General features: G+C 46.0%; 1 protein-coding gene across 1 annotated transcript in view; it reads left to right on the top strand.

Annotated features, from left to right (window-relative positions):
* LOC147121857 (uncharacterized) overlaps positions 1–25,950 on the top strand; it is a 50,628-nt gene that overhangs the window by 15,119 nt on the left and 9,559 nt on the right. The window contains exon 3 of the mRNA XM_085978012.1: positions 1,018–13,947. Within this exon, the coding sequence (XP_085834138.1) occupies positions 12,973–13,947 (975 nt within the window). The 5' untranslated portion in view covers positions 1,018–12,972. The remainder of the gene's footprint in view (positions 1–1,017; positions 13,948–25,950) is intronic.

Genomic DNA, 25,950 nt, shown 5'->3' with positions numbered 1-25,950 from the left:
ATAAAACTTGCTCCACTGTGCTCAAAGCTTGTACCTTAATCTAAACAAGTTTATCTTAATGTGGGCATTGAATTTTTCACATCAGCCATTCTTATGACTTTCTCTTGCAAATGCCTTTTGCAAACGTCCGTCATCAGTAAGTTTTGTCAGAGGAATCAGTGCCAGGGAGCTCATTTTTGCAGCGTTCTCTAATGCAGTGTCTATACCCTTCCAATTAAGGTGTTGCACAGTCAGATCTTATTAAGCAATGTAAATAGGTTTTCCTTTTCTGAAACCAGTGGGAGCTTATTCAACCTGTGCAGAAATTTCTATTTCTCTTATTCATTTAAACTGAGTGATCGGTCAGTCACAATTTTTTTTTGTTAATTTTAGTTTGTAAAATAATCCATGGTTTTTTGATTTATGAAAAAAATACAAATGTAGACGATGGTACTTTTGAGGAATGAGCACTGAATCCCTCACAAAATTTGACCTTGGATAATTCAAAGCTATCTGTTTTGACTTTCTCTTATTTAGGTGTGTTCGGAGTTTGTCCGCTATCTATTTGGGTCCAAGAAATCATAACAACATGAAAGTATCCTAATGCATGACAACTCTAGGGCTTTTCTGTATTTTTTTTATTCATTCATGGGCTGAGGGCGTCGTTGGCAAGGCCAGCATTTATTGCCCATCCCTAATTGCCCTTGAGAAGGTGGTAGTGAGCCACCGCCTTGAACCACTGCACTCCGTGTGGTGAAGGTACTCCCACGGTGCTGTTAGGTAGGGAGTGCCAGGATTTTGACCCAGCGACGATGAAGGAACGGCGATATACTTCTAAGTCAGGATGGTGTGTGATTTGGAGGGGAACTTGGAGGTGGTGGTGTTCCCATGTGCCTGCTGCCCTTGTCCTTCTAGGTGGAAGAGGTCGCGAGTTTGGGAGATGCGGTCAAAACACAATTGTGCGAATCTAGTTCCTCACGTAGATTAGGCAACCTGGAAGATCCCAGTGTATCTTAACATTTGTTGATTTTTTTTTAGGATTAGAAGAATCATGGAGTGTATCTGTAACCAAAGTGAAAAGGAGCTCATCCTGGCTGTCGTTGACTCGGACTCTACAGTAGTGTATTATCAACTTACCAATGGGTTTGTTGTACCAGACCCACCAGATGTTGTCGAAGAGGTGGACAGCAAACTGTGTAGAAAGAGGCGGAGGAAGTTTCAGAGATGACCTATGTTCATTTTGTCAAATCTCATTCTGATGGAGGTTATTTTTCCAAAAGATGTAAATGTGTTAAATCTCTGCTATAAAACTCAATGGGTGATCACCATTTATGTCCTGTATTTACAGGTGTCTCATGTTCTTGCCTGTAGCTTTCATTATGGTGGCATAGATCTGTATTGGCTGTTTCAGTGTTAACCTTAGTTGTATTCATCGGCTTCAGTATAAAACAGTTGCAAGACTCTGACTTAAAATCATTTTAAGAAACTTCACCTTCATTCAGGTCCATTATGCTGTATAACAATGTTGACTATTTAAAATATATATATAAATTGTATTTATGTACTTTTTTTTTTAAAAAGGAGTATTTTGTATTATTGTTTTGGTTACCTAGTTCCCTTTCTCTGCTACCAGAAATTGCATGGAAACTTCCTAGTGCAATATTAGAAGCATGTCCTCTATTTTGACTCTACTGATGACCTCCGACCTCACAAGCTGGTACTCACTGAGGCTCGATGTTATAGCATGGACCAGCAGCATCAGGGGGAAAAAAACACAAACATCAGCTGAGGGGACAATATATGCAGTTCTGCTGACAAACTTGAGCTCTGCTGTTCTGATCTGATGTCCTCTGGATGCCTTGTCATACACTGCCAGCCTTCCACTAAGCCTTATGAATAGCGAAGATAAACCAATGTAGAAGTAGTCTCAGTCTGTACCACTATAATCATTCACAACATTAAAAAAGACTGTCTTAAGCAGATTGATGAGCCACTGATACAAGCACAACTAGTGATTGACTTCCATTCAAATCAGCTAGGTTTTTGAGCAATGAGGCGAGGCACTAATCTATAAACAATCCAAAGAAAAACTAGGGTTGCACCTATTTGTGATTGAGTTGATTGATGTAGAAAGAAGCTCTCCTGTCAGTCATCCTTGTCTGGGCCAAATGGAGTGTGAAACAGGGAGAGTAAAGGATAGAAAGGTAAATAACAATTTAAAAACATATTGTAAGGTCCAATGTATAAGTCACATGCATTTTTAATGCCCTCTAAATATGGGGCCTTGACCTAGTTTTGTTTTGTGGAGTTGGTGCGATTTTTACACCGGGGCAACTTTTTATAGTGGGTTTTGTGGCTTATAATTAATAAAACTGGTAAATTTCATTACAAGAAAATATTTCCCATATTTCTACAGTTCGAATGCAAGAGTCTCATTGTTACTGACAGAACGAGATGGCAGTATTCCACAGTGTTTTGTAACCCTATGTTTTAGATTAAAAGAATCTCAAGTTAGTGGAAAGATGTAAATGTTCTCTGTAAGTTTCTTGACCAGATATCAGCCTAGATGTTTAGAGGCAAGGATTTACAAGTGGGATTTTCACTCTCCTCTTTAATGATCTGGCAGTATAGTGGTGCTTGCTAACCTGTATACTGCAACAATGATGATCACATTTCTACAAACAAAAGGATTAATGACTAAACAGAAATTGGCACTGGAATAATGCCTTTCTGTTGGCCAATAAAACCACCCATATGGCAACAAAAGCCATTTTGATGCTGCAATTATTGACTGGCTATCGAACTCTAGTGAGCTTGTGTTTGGGGGCAGGGGATGAATTACCATGCGAATCCAGAGGCTTTGGACTACGTCCTTACGAACTTTTATATGTGAAAAGCAAAAGCTGTCCCATGTGAGGCTTTTATTCTTGACTTCTAAATGCAAACAGGCAGCGATGTTCTGTCAATGTAATTCATCTGGACTAATTATGCTTGCTGTCAAAACAATGAAGGATGTAAAGTACAATATACTGCAGTAAATAAACTGAATCTGATTTCTGGTTGTATAAAGTTACACCATTATAACAAGACTGATTTGATTGGGTGTTAAATAGCATGTAATAGAAATGTATAGAGTTGGCTTTACAAGATGTTGTGCATCCGTTTCAATTTTATGCAACCAAGTTCCAGTCATAGTTTAACACTTGACTCAAAAACTGGTTCCTACCTACCTTAGTTGCTGCCTACACGTAGCCCACACTACCCTGTGTCACTGTGTACATGTAGCCCACAGTACCCAATGTAGATTAGATTAGCATTTACAATATAGCTCACATCTTAAAATTCTGTCCACTTGCCATTCCCTCCAAAATATAAAAGAAAAAGGACTTGTGAAAGACGCTATAGAAATACCTCAGGACATCTCAAAGTGCTTTATAGCCAATGAAGTACTTTCTTTTTCAGTGCAGTCACTGTTGTAATGTAGGAATCATGGCAGCATAGGGAACGGTAGTGTAGTGGTAATGTCACTGGGTTAGTAATCCAAAGGCCTTGGACTATTGATCCAGAGATTTGAGTTCAAATCCCAACACGGCAGCTGGCAAATTTAAATTCAGTTAATTAAATCTGCAATAAAAAGCTAGTATCAGTAATGGTAATAATGAAACGATCGGCTTGTTGTGAAAACCCATCTGGTTCACTAATACCCTTTAGGGAAGGAAATCTGTTTTGGTCTGGCCTATATGTGACTCCAAAACCACAGCAACTGCCCTCTGAAATGGCTTAGCAAGCCAGTCAGTTGTAACAAACCACTACGAAACACAATAAGAATGAAACTGGACGGACCACTTGGCACTGACTACGGACACGACAACGGCACACCCAGCCTAGTCAACCCTGCCAAGTCCCCCTCACCAGCATCTGGGGAATTGTGCCAAAATTGGGAGAGCCGTCCCACAATCTAGTCAAGCAACAGCCTTACATAGTCATACTCACAGAATCATGCCAATGTCCCAAACTCCTCCATCACCATCCCACCGGCAGGACAGACCCACCAGAAGTGGCGGAACAGTGGTATACAGTCGGGAAGGAGTGACCCTGGGAGTCTCTCAACATTGATTCAGGACCCCATGAAGTCTCATGGGCAAGGAAACCTCCTGTTGATTACCACCAACCACCCTCCCTCAGCTGATGAATCAGTACTCGTCCATGTTGAACACCACTTGGAAGAAGTACTGAGAGTAGCAAGGGCACAGAATGTACTCTGGGTGGGGGACATAACTGCCAATCTGGGCCTGGGACAGGTGGTGAGAGAACCAACACGAGGGAAAAACCTACTTGACCTCGTCCTCACTGTAATGTGCTCAACACACGGACACGGGATGTATTCCTTCAGCCATCAACACGAGGCTTCTTTATTCCTTTCCTTTCTCTGTTTACTCTCCGTCGCCCCCTACTGGGGCGGAGGGTAACTATCACCACATCTCCCTTTCTAAAGAGACTTTGAATACTATTCCTTTACTATTAACATTTCAAATGACCTTTTTTCAAATCATTACTTTTTTACTGTGCTTAAGAAATAACAAACTAACAAACATAACATCTCTAATGCACAATGTATCTTTTTGTTTTGTTTTTAGAGAAACACGAATAATGCAAGCAGAGTAAGCTTGGAGGGACAAGGTGACTGCCTGAACCCTCCACCAAGTACCTCGGGTATTATTCTGACCCAATGAGGTGTCTTGGTTCTTAAGCTATTCATTTTGCAAAGTCCTGGAGGTATGAAGGAGGATTGCGGACCCTTTCAGGGTATCATCTGGAACCCGATGGAGGTGGGGTATCCCCTGTGGGTGGAGGAGTTCCAGGACCCGCATCCTCATTGTAGTCATCGGGAATGGAAGGCTCATCAGCAGCGTCTGGGGGCTGCTGGGTAAGTGCGAGGTGTCTGCGGTTCCTGTGAACTATCTGGCCCTGGATATCAACCAGATACGATCTTGGGGTGTTGGCCTGTCCTTGCACAATGCCTCTTTTGCGGGAGTCACGTATCCACACATAGTCACCTGGAAGGAGTGGACACAAGGGCTTAGCTCTGTGGCGACTGTTAAAGTTGGCCTGCTGTCTTAGTTTAGATTGTCCTCGTCTGTAAAATTCTGGAGGTCGGGCCAGCCTGGGGTCAGGAGTGTTGGCATGGTTGTACAAAGTTTTCTGCCTTGTAGCAAGTCAGCAGGGCTGAATCCGCTAGAAAGAGGTGTGGAGCAGTATGCAAGGAGTGCCCGGTATGGGTCAGGTGACTTTTTAAAAAGCTGTTTGGCTGTCTGGACAGCGCGCTCGGCAGCCCCATTGCTTTGAGGATACAGAGGACTGGATGTGACATGGGTGAAGTCCCAGCTGTCGGCAAATGAGCGAAAGGTGTCCGAGGCAAATTGGGGGCCATTATCTGTTCGGACCAGCAGGGGGACCCCTAGGCGGGCAAGGCAGGATTTCATACATTCAACGACTGCATGTGAGGTGGTGGAGAGGAGCTTGATAACTTCAATGAACTTAGAGAAGTAGTCAAACATTACCAGGTAAGTTGAGTTATCCAAATGAAATAGATCAGCCCCAACCTTCTGCCATGGGCCCTCAGGGGTGTCATCTGGAATCAATGGCTCTGGTGGTTGTTTTCTCATTTGGGCGCAGCTTGGGCATTGTTGTACTTTACGTTGTAGTTGACCGCTTAATCCAGGCCACCAGACAGAACACCTGGCTCGTGCTCTGCATTTTGTGATCCCTTGATGGCCATCATGCAGTTTGTCCAGAATGTCTTTCTGCATTGATGCTGGAATGACCAACCGGCACCCTTGTAGCAGCAATCCTTGTGCAATAGTGAGGTCACCTGAAACGGCCGCGTAAGGTCTAAGAGCGTTGTCAAGTTTCGCATGATCTGGCCAGCCCTCACGGCAGTATGTGAAGACCTGATGAAGTAGTTCATCCGTTTCCTGTTCTTGACGAAGTGCAGCCAGGCGTTTCTCGGTAATGGGCAGTGCAGTGAGTATTGAGTGTACATAATTCTCTATGCACTGCACCTCAGGGGAATCATCCACCGGTGGCTGGTAGGGAGCCCTGGAGAGGACGTCGGCAGTTGCAAGGCTCTTCCCTGGCACATGTGATATAGTGAAGTGAAAGTGCATGAGTCGCATCCGAAAGTGCTGAATGCGGGGGGACAACTCGTCCAGGTTTTTAGATCCCAATAGTGTAAGGAGGGGCTTGTGATCTGTTTTGACCTGGAATGTCATGCCTATTAGGAAGTCTCTATAGCGCTCACACTCCCATGTAATGGCCAGGGCCTCTTTTTCAATCTGTGCATAGCGCTGCTCTGTTTTTGAAAGGGCTCGTGAAGCATAGGCTACAGGGCGCCAGTCAGTGTCAGGTCTCTTGTAAAAGGACTGCACCCAAGCCAAATGATGAGGCATCAGCTGACACTTTAGTGAGTGCATTGGGGTCATACAGTGCAAGGCCTGGCGGGGTGGTTAGCTCCGTCTTTATCTCAGTGAAAGCTTGGGACTGCTGGGGTCCCCAATACCATGAGGTCTGCCTGTTGAGGAGATCCCGGAGTGGCTTGGTTTTATCGGCTAGATGGGGTATGTATTTGCCTAAGGGATTGACAAGGCCCATGAAGCGGCGTATTTCAGATACATTCCTTGGCGCGGCCATGTGTGCGAGGGCCTCGACTTTGTCAGGATCTGCTCTGACACCGGTCCCATCGATGACCTGGCCGAGAAATTTCACCTACGTTTTGGCGAATTCACATTTGGAGTTAAGAGTAAGTCCAGCTTGCTGTAGTTTACTGAGAATTGCAAAAAGTCGCTGATTGTGCTGTTCTTGGGTTGCGCCAAACACCAACACATCATCCATTTGGCATAAGACACCATCAAGTCCCTCAAGGAGGCGGGACATGTGGCGCTGGAAATGCTCAGGGGCGGAGGATATTCCAAAGGGCAGTCTGTGGAAACAGTAACGTCCGAATGGCGTGATGAACATGGTGAGACGTTTTGACTCCTCTGACAAGGGTATTTGCCAGAAACTAGATTGAGCGTCAAGCTTTGTAAAAACCTTTGCATCTTTCAGCTGCCCCAGAGTGTGCTCTACGCAGGGTAAGAGATGCAGCTCTCTACAGACACTTTCATTGAGTTTTGTTAGGTCTATGCAGATTCTGATTTTTTCGTTGGGTTTTGGGACTACAACCATTCCGGAGCACCAGGCTGTGGGTTCCTCAACTCTTGCAATTATGCCATGTGGGTGAGTTCCTCCTTAACTTTGGACATAAGGGGGAGCGAGACATGTCGGGGTGTAGAGAGAGCAAAAGGTTTAGCATCCGGCTTGAGGCGAATGTGACACTCCTCTTGCAGTCGCTCAATGCCTTGAAACAGTCTGGGGAACCGCTGTCTGACCTCCTGTTCGAGGTCTCTAGATACTGTCTCTGCTACTTGTGGGTCCAACCTGGACACCAGACGCAGGGAAATGATGGCGGGGCGACCGAGGAGCGCTGTTCGTAGACCGCGTACCACATATACGTCCTGTTTTGTAGACCGTGGACCACGGGTCAGGGTAGCTGAAAATTTTCCTCTGACATTCAACGGGACTTGACCAGGCCCCTGAAGAATCTTAGTGGTGCTCTGAAGAGCCTCTTGACCTAGGTCATTGTAGAGGCACTCCGGGATGACAGTGACATCAGCCCCTGTATCGATTTTGAATTCAGCCATGTGACCACACAGGCTTAGGGTGATGGTCCACGGCTGGTCCTGCCCATCTCCAATTGACCCCAGGAACGCTATCTCATTGTCGTCGTCCTCTGATATTTCAGCAACCGCAGGTGTGGATCGGCAAACTGCAGCAAAATGTCCCTTTTTCTGGCAATTCCTGCAGCTAACATCTTTGGCTGGACAGATTTGTCTATTGTGTGTACTCCGGCCACACCATCTGCAACTCCGCTTTTGTGGTTGGAAATGTGTTCCAGTTTGAGTTCCAGTGCGAGGCCTCTGTACATATTCATGTGAGTCAGTTTGTCTTGATTTGGTAGAAAAATGTTTTTGGGGGGCTGATTGTCGGGGGGCACTTATGGTTTCAATGGACTCCTCCTCCTCATTACTATCTTTCTGAAGCATTGATTGCTGTTTCTTTATTGCTTCACTTTGGCAAACCTGTGTTTTTGCTTTGTCAACTGTGAGGTCTGGATCCATCTGTAATTTTTCAGAGAGTTTAAGATCCCTTAGTCCAACAACCAATCTGTCACGAATTAGTTTGTCCCGCATAGCTCCATATTCACAGTGTTCTATGAGCTCATATAGCGCTTTGATGAAGCTATCACCCGATTCCCCTCTGGGGACGCGCCTATGGAATCTTGCGCGTTCGAATATCAAATTCCTCCGCGGGATGAAATGATTAGACAACTCCGTTTTAATTGTGTCATAGCTTTTCAGTTGATCGGCCGCAATATTCCTGCACTGGACGATCGCTTCAGCCTCCGCTCCCATGGAATATAATAGCGTGTTGACCTGTTTTTCCTGTGACTGTTTATCAAGGCCTGAAGCCTGTCTGAAGCGTTCAAATCTGCTGAGCCACAACGGCCACTCTTCCGGCCGTGTAAAATCAAATTCGGAGGGGGGAGAAACCTGAAAGAATGCAGGACTTTGAGTGGCCATGATAGTAAGCAACGTGGGGTAAGAACACTTTTTTTTCTCAGTCTCTCTTGTTTATCTCCATCCTGGCTTAACTAGCTACTATGCTACTCCCGTATCGTAAACTTTCACTCACCGGGAGCTGACTGGTTTCACCGGGAAAGTTAGTTCCATTGATGCGGACCATCTTTAACATAGGTATTTCGGGTACTTGCCACTTCTGTCACCATGTAATGTGCTCAACACACAGACACGGGATGTATTCCTTCAGCCATCAACACGAGGCTTCTTTATTCCTTTCCTTTCTCTGTTTACACTCTGTCGCCCCCTACCGGGGCGGAGGGTAACTATCACCACACTCACCAATCTACCTGTCGCAGATGCATCTGTCCATGACAGAATTGGTAGCAGTGACCACTGCACAGTCATTGTGGAGACGAAGCCCCGTCCTCACACTGAGGACACCCTCCATCGTGTTGTGTGTCACTACCACCGTGCTAAATGGGATAGATTCAGAACAGATCTAGCAGCTTTAAACTGGGCATATCCCTCACTACTATTACCATCAAGCCAGGGGACCAACCCTGGTTCAATGAGGAGGGTAGAAGAGCATGCCAGGAGCAGCGCCAGGCGTACCTAAAAATGAGGTACCAACCTGGGGAAGCTGCAACACAGGATTACATATATGCTAAAAAGTGGAAGCAGCTTGCTATAGACAGGGCTAAGCAATCCCACAATCAACAGATCAGATCAAAGCTCTGCAGTCCTGCCATATCCAGTCGTGAATGGTGGTGGACCATTAAACAACTAATGGGAGGAGGAGGCTCCAAGAATATCCCCATCCTCAATGATGGTGGAGCCCAGCATGTGTGTGCAAAAGACAAGGCTGAAGCATTTGCAACAATCTTCAGCCAGAAGTGCTGAATGGATGATCCATATCGGCCTACTCCTGAGGTCCTCACCATCACTGAAGCCAGTCTTCAGCCAATTCGATTCACTCCATGTGATATCAAGAAATGGCTGAGCGCACTGGATATAGCAAAGGCTATGGGCCCCGACAACATCCCAGCTATCGTGCTGAAGATTTGTGCTCCAGAATTAGCCACGCCTCTAGCCAACTGTTCCAGTACAGCTGCAACACTGGCATCTATCCGACAATGTGGAAAACTACCCAGGTATGTCCTGTCCACAAAATGCAGGACAAATCCAACCCAGCCAATTACTGCTCCATCAGTCTACTCTCAATCATCAGCAAAGTGATGGAAGATGTCATCGACAGTGCTATCAAGCGACACTTACTCACCAATAAACTGCTCACTGATGCCCAGTTTGGGTTCCGCCAAGACCACTCAGCTCCCAACCTCATTACAGCCTTGGTCCAAACATGGACAAAGGAGCTGAATTCCAGAGGTGAGGTGAGAGTGACTGCCCTTGATATCAAGGCAGCATTTGACCGAGTCTGGCATCAAGGAGCCCTAGTAAAACTGAAGTCAATGGGAATCGGGGGGAAAACGCTCCACTGGCTGGAGTCATACCTAGCACAAAGGAAGATGGGTTGTGATGGTTGAAGGCCAATCATCACAGCTGCAGGACATTGCTGAAGGAGTTCCTCAGGGCAGTGTCATAGGCCCAACCATCTTCAGCTGCTTCATCAATGATCTTCCCTCCAACATAAGGTCAGAAATGTGGATGTTCGCAGTTGACTGCACAGTGTTCAGCACCATTCACAACTCCTCAGATAATGAAACAGTCCATGCCTGCATTCAACAAGACCTGGACGACGTTTAGGCTTGGGCTGATATGTGACAAGTAACATTCGCGCCACAGAAGTGCCAGGCAATGACTATCTCCAACAAGCGAGAGTCTAACCACCTCCCCATGACATTCAACGGCATTACCATCGCCGAATCCCCCACCATCAACATCCTGGGGGGTCACCATTGACCGGAAACTTAACTGGACCAGCCACATTAAATACCGTGGCAACAAGAGCAGGTCAGAGGCTAGGTAGTCTGTGGTGAGTGTCTCACCTCCTGACTCCCCAAAACCTTTCCACCATCTACAAGGCACAAGTAAGGAGTGTGATGGAATACTCTCCACTTGCCTGGATGAGTTCAGCTCCAACAACACTCAAGAAGCTCGACAACATCCAGGACAAAGCGACCCACTTGATTGGCATCCCATCCACCACCTTAAACATTCACTCCCTCCACCACCAGCGTACCGTGGCTGCAGTGTGTACCATCTACAAGATGCACTGCAGCAACTCGCCAAGGCTTCTTCGGCAGCAGCTCCCAAACCCGCGACCTCTTCCACCTAGAAGGACAAGGACAGCAGGCGCATGGGAACACCACCACCTCCAAGTTCCCCTCCAAGTCACACACCATTCTGACTCAGAACTATATCATCGTTCCTTCATCATTGCTGGGTCAAAATCCTGGAACTCCCTATCTAACAGCAATGTGGGAGTGCCTTCACCACATGGACTGCAGCGGTTCAAGAAGGCGGCTCACCACCACCTTCTCAAAGGCAATTAGGGATGGGCAATAAATGCTGGCCTTGCCAGTGATGCCCACATCCCATAAACGAATTTAAAAAAAAGCCAATTTTCACAGAGCGAGATCCCACATAAGATAATCTGTTTTTTTAGTGATGTTGATTGAGTAATAAATATTGACCAGGACACGGGAGAACTCCCCTGCTCTTCTTCAAAATACTGCCATGGAACCTTTAACGTCCACCTGAGAAGACAGACATAGCTTTGGTTTAACGGCACCTCTGACAGTGCAGCACTCCCTCACTACACTGGAGTGTCAGCCTAGATTATGGGCTCAAGTCTCTGGAGTGGTTCTTGAACGCACATCCTTTTGACTCAAAGGCGAGATGTGCTACCATTGAGCTGCAGTTGACGCCTGTCTACATCTATAATTTTAAATAATTACAAATGATAGTAAATAAATGGGCTTTAAGCTTAAGGCTCAGGAAATAAATTGCACATTTCTATTCAATCTCATCTTGACCTTCTCAGCTGTCGTGAAAAGAGCTCCAGTTTCTCTAGTCTGACCTCTGCACTAAGGCCTCTCATTCCTGGTACCATCGTCGTCAGTCTTTTCACCACGGCCTTACCACCTTTCCTAAAGTAGGGTGACTAAACCTGGACATATACATATTCTGTGTCCCAACTCATGATGTGTGTAGTTTCAGCATTACGACCCCTGCTTTTGTACTCGATGCCCTATTTATAAAACCTACTTACTTTTGTTTTTGCAGCTTTATCAACTTGACCTCTCACTTTTAAAGATTTATTTATGTGAAACCTTGAGGGGGAGTGTGGTGTATGTAACCTGTTCCACCTTAAGAGAACTACCTTAAGAGATGTACTACTTTCTCTTGGCTGCTGTATACTGTAATACTGTAATACCGGTGGTGACCACACCAGTATATAAGTGTTGTGCAAGGATTTGCTGGGCAGTTCAGCCCTGACCTCCGAATAGTAAAGACCTGTTAAAAGTTATTCTTGTTGTCTGTGTCCAGTGATTGAACCTAAACATAACTGGGACACACAGACTCAACAGTGGCGATGAGTCCGATCTTACCCTGCGGCAATTTTACATCCAAGGCAGCTTCGTCCTCAAAACGGGCGTCGAGAAGAGGCATCCGCCCTCATCATCCTGCTGAGTACCATTGCACGGGAGGCATCGAGAACCCGGGTTAAAAAGAAAAAGAATTCTGACCACGAAGCCCTCCATCAGCGACAGGCAGTGATCATCCCTTCTACCACGGTGGTGGGTAAGCCGATCAGTGACACGAGCAGAAAGTCAGCCGCGTTGACTGTGGAGTAGGGGAGGGAAAACGGAGGAATAAGGGCGGAGAGCTCGACCATGGCCGGTAGAAAGGGTCGGGCTGCAATCGAGGCCGAGAAGCGCAGCGACTGGGGCAGCTTAAGGCTCGAGAGCCGCGGAGAACTCAAATGCAGCCGGTGTACAGGACCGGGCTGCAAGCGGGGCTGCGAGGCAAAGCAGCGTCGGGGAGTTGAGAAGCTTAAGGCACGAGAGCCGCAGAGAATTCAAACGCAGCCGGTGTAAAGGACCGGCCTGCAAGCGGGGCTGTGAGGCAAAGCAGCGTCGGGGAGTGAGAACCGCTGGGGAGGCGAGAACGGCAGCAGCAAGGCAATCACCATTGCAGCCAGCGGGGGAAGAAGGCAAACGCGGGAATCCGCCATTGTAGTCGGCGGGGGAAGAAGACGAGCGCGGGAAGCCGCCATTTTAGTAGATGGGGAAGAAGACAAGCGCGGGAAGCCGCCATTTTGAGAAAAAGAAAAATTTATAAACTTGCAAGGATGCCTAAACATGGGAGCATTAATACCTTTGATAGTGATAGCGAAGATTGGACCACGTATGTAGAACGCATGGAAGTTTATTGTAAAGCAAATAAGGTACCAGATGATGAGAAAGCACTAACCTTATTAAGCTCAATGGGTGCGAAGACATATAGGCTATTGAAGCACCTTCTATCACCAAATAAACCGGCGGATCAGACTTTCGCGAATATTGTTACTGTCCTGAAAAATCATTTAAACCCCACGCCGCTGATGATAGCGGAACGATTTAAATTTTACAGGAGAACGCAGTTGAAAGACGAAAGCAACGCTGAATTTTTAATTGAACTACGTAAGCTATCGAAGTACTGTCAGTTTGGAACAGGACTAGCAGATGCGCTGAGAGATAAATTTGTGTGTGGATTGTTAAAAGAAGGAACACAAAAGCGACTGCTCGAAGAGAATGATCTTACGCTTGATAAAGCTGTCACTATTGCAGCATCGCAAGAAGCCGCAGCGAGAGGCACTGCGGAAATGCAGCTACGGTCACCGGAACTCTGCACCAATCAAATGGTCTTGAGTACAGTAAAATGCTATCGTTGTGGAAAGACAACGCACGATCAGAACCAGTGCTGGTTCAAAAATCAGGAATGCAGAAAATGTGGCAGGCTTGGTCACATAGCTAAAGTATGCCGGTCAGGAAAGAAGACCAACAACAAAAAGTCACCGCAGGAAAAGTACAGAAAGGTACACAAGGTGACAGAGAACAGTTCGAACGAACAGAAGTCAGATTCAGACTCCAGCAGTAATGAACTGGGTAGTCTAAGAGTACACAATGTTGGTAAGGAAGCAGACCTCCAAACAATTTGGGTCACACTTCAGATAGCAGGAGTCCAAGTGAAGATGGAATTGGACACTGGATCGGCATTGACGGTCATGAATAAGAAAGATTACAAAAGGTTATTCCCACATATTCCCCTACGGGATACGGAGATTGTATTGAAAACATACACGGGGCAAAGAGTATACCCCATCGGGAAGATAGAGGTAAAGGTGGTCCACAAGGGCAAAGAAAGCCGAGGAATGGACTTATATGTGCTACCTGAGGGAAGTCCACCACTACTGGGACGGAAGTGGATTAGGAAAATAAATATGGACTGGCATTACTTAAAAGCACTAACGGTAGATTCCGGTACAAAAGATGTCAAACCTAAACGATTGTCCAGAATATTGGACGATGCTAAAGAGGTGTCCCAACAGGGACTGGGAACACTGAGAGGAATTACGGCAAACATCAAGGTGGAAGAACATGCAAACCCGAAATTTTTCAAAGCCAGACTGGTACCTTATGCAATACGACCTGCTGTGGAAGCTGAGCTGGAAGGGCTAGAACGTTCAGGAGTACTGTCTAAGGTAGACTGGAGTGAGTGGGCCACGCCCATTGTCCCTGTCATGAAGCGTTCATCGAGCAACAAGCCGGGGGAACCGGGGAAGGTTCGCATCTGTGGAGATTTCAAGATCACTGTTAATCCGGTGCTTCACACGGTGCAGTATCCGCTTCCGCGGATTGAGGATATCTTCGCTTTGTTGTCTGGCGGGAAACACTTCACCAAGATAGACCTGGCGCAGGCGTACTTACAGATGGAAGTTGAGGAAGAGTCACGCCAGTATCTCACGATCAACACGCATAGAGGCTTGTACCGGTATAATAGACTGGTTTTTGGAGTGGCATCGGCTCCAGCAATTTGGCAGAGGGCCATGGAGCAGGTATTACAGGGAATTCCAGGTACACAATGTTACCTGGACGATATTCTGATTACAGGAGATGGTGACGAGGAACACCTTGCAAACTTGGAACTGGTGCTCACCAGATTGAAAGAATATGGTCTTCGAGTCAATCGCCAGAAATGTGAATTCTTTCAGAAGCGGATCTCATACTGTGGTCATGTCATTGACCAGGAGGGGCTTCGTAAGTCTCCTGACAAGATCAAAGCTGTTGTGAAGGCTCCTGCTCCGGATAATGTATCCCAATTGAGGTCGTTTCTAGGGTTGATTAACTATTACCATAAGTTTCTGCCAAATTTATCCATGGTACTGCACCCGCTGAACGCTCTTTTGCAGAAGGGAGTACCATGGAAGTGGAGCGAGGACTGTAAGAGGGCCTTTCGCGAAAGCAAGGCATTGATCACCTCAGAGGAAGTGTTGGCTCACTTCAACCCAACGCTGCCTATTCGTTTGGCTTGTGATGCTTCTCCATATGGTATTGGGGCAGTACTCTCACACAAGTTGCCAAATGGCCAGGAGAGGCCAGTTGCGTTCGCATCCAGATCATTGACCTCCGCTGAGCGCAACTATGCTCAGATAGATAGGGAGGCTCTCAGCCTTGTGTGGGGAGTAAAGAAGTTTAATCATTACCTGCAGGGCCAAAAGTTTACGCTTCTGACAGACCACCAGCCGTTGGTATCCATTTTTAACCCTAAGAAGGGTGTTTCGGTGATGACAGCACAGAGACTCCAGAGATGGTCCCTTTTCCTAGGGGCACATCAATATCAGATAGAATTCAAAGGTACAAAGCAGCATGGTAATGCTGATGGGCTGTCGCGCCTGCCACTACCTACAGAGGAGGAGGCACCGACGGTTGACCCTGTTGAGTTATTTCACTCGACCATCATCGAATGTTTACCAGTCACCAATGCAAGTATTGAAAGAGAAACCAGGAACGACCCGACACTGTCCAGGGTCTACGAAGTGACAGTGAAGGGATGGCCAGCACATGGTGATCCACTGTTACCGGCATTCTCAGCAAGACGAGAACAGCTGTCCGTCTGTCAAGGAACATTGATGTATGGAACAAGGGTGATTATTCCTCCTAAGTTAAGAGAGAGAGTTCTAAAGGAACTGCATGAAGGTCATCTGGGGGGAGTCAAGATGAAAAGCCTTGCTAGGGCTTATGTGTGGTGGCCGGGTATCGACCAACAGATAGAGGAGCTGACGAAAAGCTGCTCAGGGTGCCAAAAAGTGCAAAATGCACCTCCGATTGCACCGCTGCATCCATGGGAATGGCCTTCAACCCCATGGCAACGTGTACATATTGACTTTGCTGGTCCTTTCATGGACTCCATGTTTTTAATTGCGGTGGACGCACATTCTAAATGGCCAGAAGTGATTAAGGTGACTACCACTACCTCGGAAAAGACGATCGCGGTGTTAAGAACGATATTTGCAAGAAATGGATTGCCAGAACAAATATGTTCAGACAACGGACCGCAGTTCGTGTCAGAAGAATTCCAGAGGCACATGAAGAAGAATGGGGTGAAACATTATACCTCTGCCCCATATCATCCGGCTATAAACGGGTTGGCCGAGAGATTTGTACAAACGTTCAAAAAAGCGATAAAGGCCATGAGCGAAGATCAGATTCCACTACAACACAAGGTGGACAAATTCCTACTGGCATATCGAAACGCCACTCATGCAGTGACAAACCAAAGTCCTGCCATGATGTTCTATAGCAGGAGGTTGCGGTCCAGGTTGGACTTGTTAAAACCAAATGTGCGGAGGGAAGTTGAAAACAAACAGTTCCAGCATATAAATAACAAGACCACTCGGAGCTTCGAAATAGGACAACCAGTGTTAGCCTGGGACTATAAAAATGAGAAATGGCAATCTGGAACAATTCGGGCCAGACAAGGACCCCTGATGTACACGGTAGATATTGGTGAAAATGTAATACGGCGTCATGCTGACCAACTGGTAGAATCGAGAGCAAGGGTTGAACCCATGGTTACGGCAGAGACAACCGTGGAAGAAGTTAGTGAACCTGAAGCATCTACCTCAGAAGAACATAAGAACATAAGAAATAGGAGCAGGAGTAGGCCAATCAGCCCCTCGAGCCTGCTCCACCATTCAATAAGATCATGGCTGATCTGATCCTAACCTCAAATCTTCTATCACTCTGCATCCACCCGAACCCATGTGATCTCCCGGGAGAGGCGAAAAACCAGATAAAGACCCAATGGCCAATTTGGGAGAAAAAAATCTGGGAAATTCCTCTCCGACCCATCTAGGCGATCGAAATTCTTCCAGGAGATCACTCTGTCCCTATATTTTCTACAGTACTTACCTTCTGTAAAGGCGATCTCCACCCCAGCCAGGAACAGGAATAAAACCATCTCCTGAAATCTAACAGAATTAGAACACAGTAGGAGCAGAACAAGGCTACACGGCCCCTGGGCCCGCTCCACTACCCACAGGGCCATGACCATTCCGAACCCAGACTCATGTCCAATTTCCTGCCCGCTCCCCGTAACCCTTAATTCCCTTTACTTCTAGGAAACTATCTATTTCTGTTTTAAATTTATTTAATGATGTAGCTTCCACAGCTTTCTGGGGCAGCAAATTCCACAAACCTACCACCCTCTGAGTGAAGAAGTTTCTCCTCATCTCAGTTTTGAATGAGCAGCCCCTTATTTTAAGATTATGCCCCCTAGTTCTAGTTTCACCCATCATTGGGAACATCCTCACCGCATCCACCCGATCAAGCCCCTTCACAATCTTATATGTTTCAATAAGATCGCCTCTCATTCTTCTGAACTCCAATGAGTAGAGTCCCAATCTACTCAACCTCTCCTCATATGACCACCCCCTCATCCCCGGGATTAACCGAGTGAGCCTTCTTTGTACTGACTCGAGAGCAAGTATGTCTTTTCTTAAGTATGGACACCAAAACTGTATGCAGTATTCCAGGTGCGGCCTCACCAATACCTTGTACAACTGCAGCAATACCTCCCTGTTTTTATATTCCAACCCCCTAGCAATAAAAGCCAACATTCCATTGGCCTTCTTAATCACTTGCTGCACCTGCATACTAACTTTTTGAGTTTCGTGCACCAGGACCCCCAGATCCCTTTGTACTACAGTACTTTCCAGTTTCTTGCCATTAAGATAATAACTTGCTCTATGATTTTTCCTGCCAAAGTGCATAACCTCACACTTTCCAGTATTGTATTCCATCTGCCAAATCTCTGCCCACTTACTTAGCCTGTCTATGTCCCTTTGCAGGTTTTTTATGTCCTCCTCACTCACTACTTTCCATCCCATCTTTGTATCATCTGCAAACTTTGATATGTTACACTCGGTCCCCTCCTCCAAATCGTTAATATAGATTGTAAAGAGTTGGGGACCCAGCACTGACCCCTGTGGAACACCACTAGTTACTGATTGCCAATCTGAGAACGAACCATTTATCCCAACTCTCTGCTTTCTGTTAGAGAGCCAATCCTCCACCCATGCCAGAATATTACCCCCAATCCCGTGATTTTTTATCTTGAGCAATAATCTTGTGTGTGGCACCTTGTCAAATGCCTTTTGGAAGTCTAAATACACTACGTCCACTGGTTCCCCTTTATCCACCCTGTATGTTACTTCCTCAAAAAACTCAAGCAAATTTGTTAAACATGACTTCCCCTTCATGAAACCATGCTGAGTTTGCCCTATTAAATTATGTTTATCCAAATGTCCCGTTACTGTCTCCTTAATAATGGACTCTAACATTTTACCAACCACAGATGTTAGGCTAACAGGTCTATAGTTTCCAGCCTTCTGCCTACTACCCTTTTTAAATAAGGGTGTTACATTAGCAGTTTTCCAATCTGCCGGGACCTTTGCTGAGTCCAGTGAGTTTTGGAAAATTATTACCAATGCATCCACAATCCCTACCGCTACTTCCCTCAAGACCCTGGGATGCAAGCCATCAGGTCCAGGGGATTTATCCGCCTTGAGTCCCATTATTTTACCAAGTACCACTTCCTTAGTGATTTTAATTGTATTTAGTTCCTCCCCCCCTAGAGCCCCCTGTTTATCCAGTGTTGGGATATTCTTAGTGTCCTCTACTGTAAAGACTGATACAAAATAATTGTTCAGTGTTTTTGCCATCTCCATGTTTCCCACCATTAATTTCCCGGTCTCATCCTCTAAGGGACCAACATTTACTTTAGCCACCCTTTTTCTTTTTATATAACTATAGAAACTTTTACTGTCTGTTTTTATATTTTTTGCGAATTTACTTTCATAATCTATCTTCCCTTTCTTAATCAATCTTTTTGTTATTTTTTGCTGTCTTTTAAAGACTTCCCAATCTTCCATCCTCCCACTAGATTTGGCTACCTTATATGCCCTTGTTTTTAGTTGGATACTATCCTTAATTACTTTACTTAGCCACGGATGGCTATCTTTTCTTTTACACCCTTTTTTCCTCAGTGGAATATATTTTTTTTGGAAGTTGTAAAATAACTCCTTAAATGTACACCACTGGTCATGTACCGTCTTACCCTTTAATCTATTTTCCCAGTCCACTCTAATTAATTCCGCTCTCATACCTTCATAGTCTCCTTTATTCAAGCTCAGCACGCTTGTTTGAGATCCAACCTTCTCACCCTCTAATTGAATATGGAACTCAACCACGTTATGGTCACTCATTCCAAGGGGATCCTTTACTAGGACATTTTTAATTAATCCTGTCTCATTACACAGGACCAAATCTAAGGTTGCTTGCCCCCTGGTCGGTTCAGTTACATACTGCTCCTGAATGTACCTGATGATGATGTCCAATCCATAAGAGACCAACTAGATGAGTCACCCCAGCAACGAGAATCAGAGACCCCTGAAAGGCGTTATCCAACTCGAATCAGGAGGCCTCCTCAGAGACTGAATCTTTGAACTGTTTTGCATGAAGTTGTATATATATATATGTTATTATGTTATGTTAAATGGGGATATGACTGTTAAGCTAAAAAGGGAGGATTGTGGTGTATGTAACCTGTTCCACCATAAGAGAACTACCTTAAGAGATGTACTACTTTCTCTTGGCTGCTGTATACTGTAATACTGTAATACCGGTGGTGACCACACCGGTATATAAGTGTTGTGCAAGGATTTGCTGGGCAGTTCAGCCCTGACCTCCGAATAGTAAAGACCTGTTAAAAGTTATTCTTGTTGTCTGTGTCCAGTGATTGACCCTAAACATAACTGGGACACACAGACTCAACAGGGAGGAATTGAGTCGATAATTTTAGTGGTAACTAAAAAGAAGCGCTGGACGCTACGCCAGTGAATCCGACGCGAACTTCGCGTTTAGCGCTTCGGGAAGTGCAGCTAAATCAAGCGCTACCAAATCCCTTGGAGCGCTAAAGTTCAGCAAGAGGGGCAGTGGCGGTGCAGCACTGCCCCGTGTCAAGAGCAGAGTTGTCGGGAACGGAGGCTCTGTCCCTCCCTTAAAGGGAAGGGCCAGCGCTGCAGGCGGCCGGCCTCCCTAACAACGCCTCCTGCAGCTGTTAGTGTTGTCGCCCGGCGATGCTGCAGGGGCTGGAACTGAAGTTTGGATCCAGGGCGCTACCTGAGCGCAGGAACTCGTGGCGCTAGTGGTTACCGCCGCCGCAAACCTCCACAAAGGTCCCCAAACATGAAGGTGGGTTCAAACTTCCCAATTTCAGGCACTATTTCCAGATGGCTCAACTCCAGGGAACTCTGTGCCCACTTCTTTGGCCAGGTGTCTTTCCCCTCCTCCCAACCGCACAGCTGACCCTTTCTCCCATTTTCAGAAATCTCGCTCTACCTGGACTCCTTCCTCTGGCCTTTTGCCCTCTCCTTTCATTGCGAACTGCCGGCGTGGCATTGGCATCTCTGCTCCCTTCACTCACTCCAACCTACCTCCCTCTGAACTTGCAGCACTCCGTTCTCTCAGATCCAACCCCAACATTGTCATTAAACCAGCTGACAAGTGTGGCGCTGTTGTTGTTTGGTGAACCAACCTCTACCTAGTGGAGGCTGAACGCCAAATCTTTGATACCTCCTCCTACCTCCCCCTGGACCATGACCCCACTACTGAACAGCAAGCCATTGTTTCCAAGACTGTCATTGACCTCATCTCCTCTGGAGATGTTCCCTCCACGGCTGCCAACCTCATAGTTCTCCAACCCCGCACAGCCTTAAGGACTCAACATTGAGTTGAACAATTTCAGACTATAACCTCTGCCCCTATTTTTTCACATGGTAGCTGTTGCTGATTCTGTCATTCCCATTTACACCTCTTCTGGACTCATCTTTTGTTTCTTTACTTGTTACCATCTCCTTTTGCTTTGTACAATCATCCCTTTTGTCATTTAATCTCTCCTGCCTTCCACCTAATCACAGACCTTCCCTTTTGTTATTTCCTCCCCTCCCCCCTTTCCCTGCCTCTGCACCTGCTTAAAATCTGTTACATCTCTAACTTTTTCCAGTTCTGATGAAAGATCATCGACCTGAAACGTTAACTCTGTTTCTCTCTTTACAGATGCTGCCTGATCTGCTGAGTGTTTCCAGCATTTTCGGTTTTTATTCCAGGGAATTATGGTCTGGAATCTAGCCAATACACACATCCACGGAAGCTCAACGTAAACTCGAGGAACAGCACCTCATCTTCCGATTAGGCAGTCTGCAGCCTTCCGGTCTCAATATCGAGTTCAACAATTTCAGATCATAACCTCGGCCCCTATTTCATTTTCACTTATATTTTTCCACTCCTTTCCTTCCCCCCCCCCCTTTCCTTTTGTTTCTCTCTCACACCTGGCAGCTATCTTTTACCCTGCCAGTACACTTTACACCTAATCACAGCCTATTACCATCTCGTCTAGCTTCTAATCTCTTTTACTTCTTTTGGTTCTTTTATTCTTTTGTCCGATCGCAGCCCTGCCTTCGATCTAGCTCCTTTTCTCTCCAGTTTTGAAGAAGGGTCAAACCCGAAACGTCAACTCAAATTTCTCTCCACGGATGTTGCCTGACTTGCTGAGTTTTTCCAGCATTTTCTGTTGTTATTACACACATCCCATGTTTGGGAATGGAGACCAGAACCTCCAAAACAATTCCTCGATATAGCCGGCCTTTCATAAACCTCCAGAGAAGGCTGGCCTGGGAGGAACAATGTTTCAGGCTGAAAAAGAAGCTTCTGCCTATTTGAAAATGCTAGCGGGCCGATCGGCCCTCTCTCCAGTCTTGTGCAGTAGAGAATTCCCAGACATAGAAACATAGAAACATAGAAGATAGGAGCAGGAGTAGGCCATTCGGCCCTTCGAGCCTGCTCCGCCATTCAATGAGATCATGGCTGATCATCCAAATTCAGTACCCTGTCCCTGCCTTCTCCCCATATCCCTTGATCCCTTTAGCCTTAAGAAATATATCCAACTCTTTTTTGAATATATTTAATGAACTGGCCTCCACTGCCCTCTGTGGCAGAGAATTCCACAGGTTCACCACTCTCTGGGTGAAGAAATTCCTCCTTATTTCAGTCCTAAATGTCTTACCCCTTATTCTTAGACTATGACCCATGGTTCTGGACTCCCCGGCCATCATAAACATCCTTCCTGCATTTAGTCTGTCCAGGCCTGACAGAATTTTATAAGTTTCGATGAGATCCCCTCTCAATCTTCTAAACTCCAGTGAGTATAAGCCCAATCGACACAATCTCTCCTCATACGTCATTCCTGCCATCCCAGGTATCAGCCTGGTGAATCTTCGCTGCACTCCTTCCATGGCAAGAATGTCCTTCCTCAGGTAAGGCGACCTAAACTGCACACAGTACTCAAGGTGCGGTCTCACCAAGGCCCTGTACAACTGTAGCAAGACATCCTTGCTCCTGTACTCGAACCCTCTTGCTACGAAGGCCAACATACCATTTGCCTTCTTAACCGCCTGCTGCACCTGCATACTTACCTTCAGCGACTGGTGCACAAGAACACCCAGGTCTCTTTGCACTTCCCCTTCTCCCAATCTATTGCCATTCAAATAATAATCTGCCTTCCTGTTTTTGCCACCAAAGTGGATAACCTCACATTAATCCGCATTATAGTGCATTTGCCATGTTTCTGCCCAATCACCCAATCTGTCCAAATCGTACTCGAGTTTCAAGACATCCTCCTCACAGCTTACCCTCCCACCCAGCTTTGTGTCATCTGCAAATTTGGAGATATTACATCCAATTCCCTCATCCAGATCATTAATATATATTGTGAACAGCTGGGGTCCTAGGACCGATCCTTGCGGTACCCCACTAGTCACTACCTGCCACTCGGAAAACGACCCGTTTATTCCAACTCTTTGCTTTCTGCCCGCCAACCAGTTCTCTATCCAAGTCAATACCTTGCCCCCAATCCCATGCGCCTTAATTTTGCACGCTAATCTCTTATGTGGGACCTTATCGAAAGCCTTCTGAAAGTCCAAATACACCACATCCACTGGTTCTCCCTTATCTATTTTACCAGTTACATCCTCAAAAAATTCCAGTAGATTAGTCAAGCATGATTTACCTTTTGTAAATCCATGTTGACTTTGTCCGATCCTGTCACTGCTTACCAAGTGCTCTGCTATTACATCTTTTATAATAGATTCTAGCATTTTCCCCACTACCGATGTCAGGCTTACCGGTCTATAATTCCCCGCTTTTTCTCGCCCACCTTTTTTGAATAGTGGGGTAACATTAGCTACCCTCCAATCCATGGGTACTGTTCCAGAGTCTATCGAGTTCTGGAAGATGACCAGCAATGCATCTACTATTTCCAGGGCCACTTCCTTAAATACCCTGGGATGTAGATTATCAGGCCCTGGGGATTTATCGGCCTTTAGTCCCATCAATTTTCCTAACACCATTTCTCTACAAATACTGATTTCTTTCAGTTCCACCCTTTCATCAGGCCCTATGTTCCCCGGCATCTCTGGGAGGTTATTTGTGTCCTCCTTTGTGAAGACAGAACCAAAGTATGAATTTAATTGGTCTGCCATTTCTTTGTTTCCCATTATAAATTCCCCTGATTCTGACTGTAAGGGACCTACGATTGACTTCACCAATCTTTTTCTCTTCACATATCTATAAAAGCTTTTACAGTCAGTTTTTATGTTCCCTGATAGCTTACTCTCATATTCTAATTTCCCTTTGTTAATTAATCCCTTTGTCCTCCTTTGTTGAATCCTAAACTGCTCCCAATCCTCAGGATTATTGCTTTTTCTGGCCAATTTATATATCCTCTCCTTGGATCTTATGCTATCCCTAATTTCCCTTGTTAGCCACGGTTGAGTCACCTTTTTTGTTTTATTTTTATGCCAAACTGGGATGAACAAATTCTGTAGCTCATCCATTCGGTCTTTGAATGTTTGCCATTGCCTATCCACCATCAACCCTTTGAGTGCCATTCCCCAATCAATCCTACCCAACTCGCTCCTCAGACCATCGTAGTTTCCTTTATTTAAATTGAGGACCCTAGTCTCTGAATCAACTACTTCATTCTCCATCTTAATGAAGAATTCGATCATATTATGATCGCTCAGACCCAAGGGGCCTCGTACAACAAGATTGCTAATTAATCCTTTGTCATTACATAATACCCAGTCTAAGATGGCCTGATCTCTGGTTGGTTCCTCGACATATTGGTCCAGGAAACCATCCCGTAAACATTCCAGGAATTCCTCCTCCACAGTATTGTTACTGATTTGGTTGGCCCAATCTATATGTAGATTAAAGTCACCCATGATGACTGCTGTGCCCTTATTGCACGCTTCTTTAATTTCCCTTTTAATGCCATCCCCAACCTCCACCTTACTGTTGGGAGGTCTATATACCACTCCCACTAATGTTTTTTTCCCCTTAGTATTTCTCAATTCTACCCATACAGATTCCACATCATCAGAGCTAATATCCTTCATTACAATTGTATTAATCCCTTCTTTAACCAGTAATGCTACCCCACCTCCCTTTCCTTTTTGCCTATCTTTCCTGAATATCGAATACCCCTGGATGTTGAGTTCCCAGTCTCGGCCATCCTTGAGCCACGTTTCCGTAATCCCAACCAAATCATATTCGTTTACCTCTATTTGCGCAGCCAATTCGTCCACCTTATTACAAATGCTCCTCGCATTAAGACACAAAGCCTTCAGGCTTGTTTTTTTAACGCTCTTAGACCTATTAGAGTTATTATTTACTGTGGCCATGTTTGATTTAAACCGTTGATTTCTCTGACTGCCACTTTTGTTTTTCTCCTTCCTATCTTTTGCTTTTATCCCTGTTTCCCTTTCCTCTGTCTCCCTGCTCAGGTTCCCAACCCCCTGCCATTTTAGTTTAAACCCCCCCAAACAGTGCTAGCAAACCTCCCTGCAAGGATATTTGGCCCGCTCTGGTTCAGGTGCAACCCGTCCGACTTGTACAAGTCCCACCTTTCCCAGAAGCAGGCCCAGTGATGCAGGAAACTAAAGCCCTCCCTCCTGCACCAACTCTTTAGCCACGCATTCATCTGCTCTATCCTCCTATTCCTATACTCACTAGCACGTGGCACCGGGAGTAATCCAGAGATTACAACCTTTGAGGTCCTGCTCTTTAATCTGCTACCTAGCTCCCTAAATTCTTGCTGCAGGACCTCATCCCTCTTCCTACCCATGTCATTGGTCCCAATGTGAACCACGACCTCTGACTGTTCACCCTCCCCCTTCAGAATGCCCTGCAGCCGTTTAGTGACATCCTTGACCCTGGCACCAGGGAGGCAACAAACCATCCTGGAGTCACGTCTACGGCCACAGAAATGCCTATCTGTACCCCTTACGATAGAATCCCCTACCACTATTGCTCTCCCACTCTTTTTCCTCCCTTCCTGAGCAGAAGCACCCCTGGTGCCAGGAAGTTGGCTGCTGCTGCCTTCCTCTGGTAAGTCATCCCCCTCAACAGTATCCAAATCGGTATACCTGTTTGAGAGGGGGATGGCCACATGGGTTCCCTGCACTCCCTGCCTGCCTCTACTGCTCTGCCTGACGGTCACCCATTTCCCTTCTGCCTGTGCAGCCCTTACCTGCGGTGTGACCAACTCACTAAACGTGTTATCCACGACCCTCTCAGCATCGTGAATGCTCCAAAGCCCATCCATCCGCAGCTCCAGCGCCGCAATGCGGTCTGCTAGTAGCCACAGCTGGATGCATTTCTGACACACG

Source organism: Somniosus microcephalus, chromosome 3 (assembly GCF_052327205.1).
Source record: "Somniosus microcephalus isolate GS21.2 chromosome 3, FLI_Smic_1.0, whole genome shotgun sequence".
NCBI lineage: Eukaryota > Metazoa > Chordata > Chondrichthyes > Squaliformes > Somniosidae > Somniosus > Somniosus microcephalus.
The sequence above is the reverse complement of the archived record's forward strand: the minus strand, read 5'-3'. Positions and strand labels throughout refer to the sequence as shown.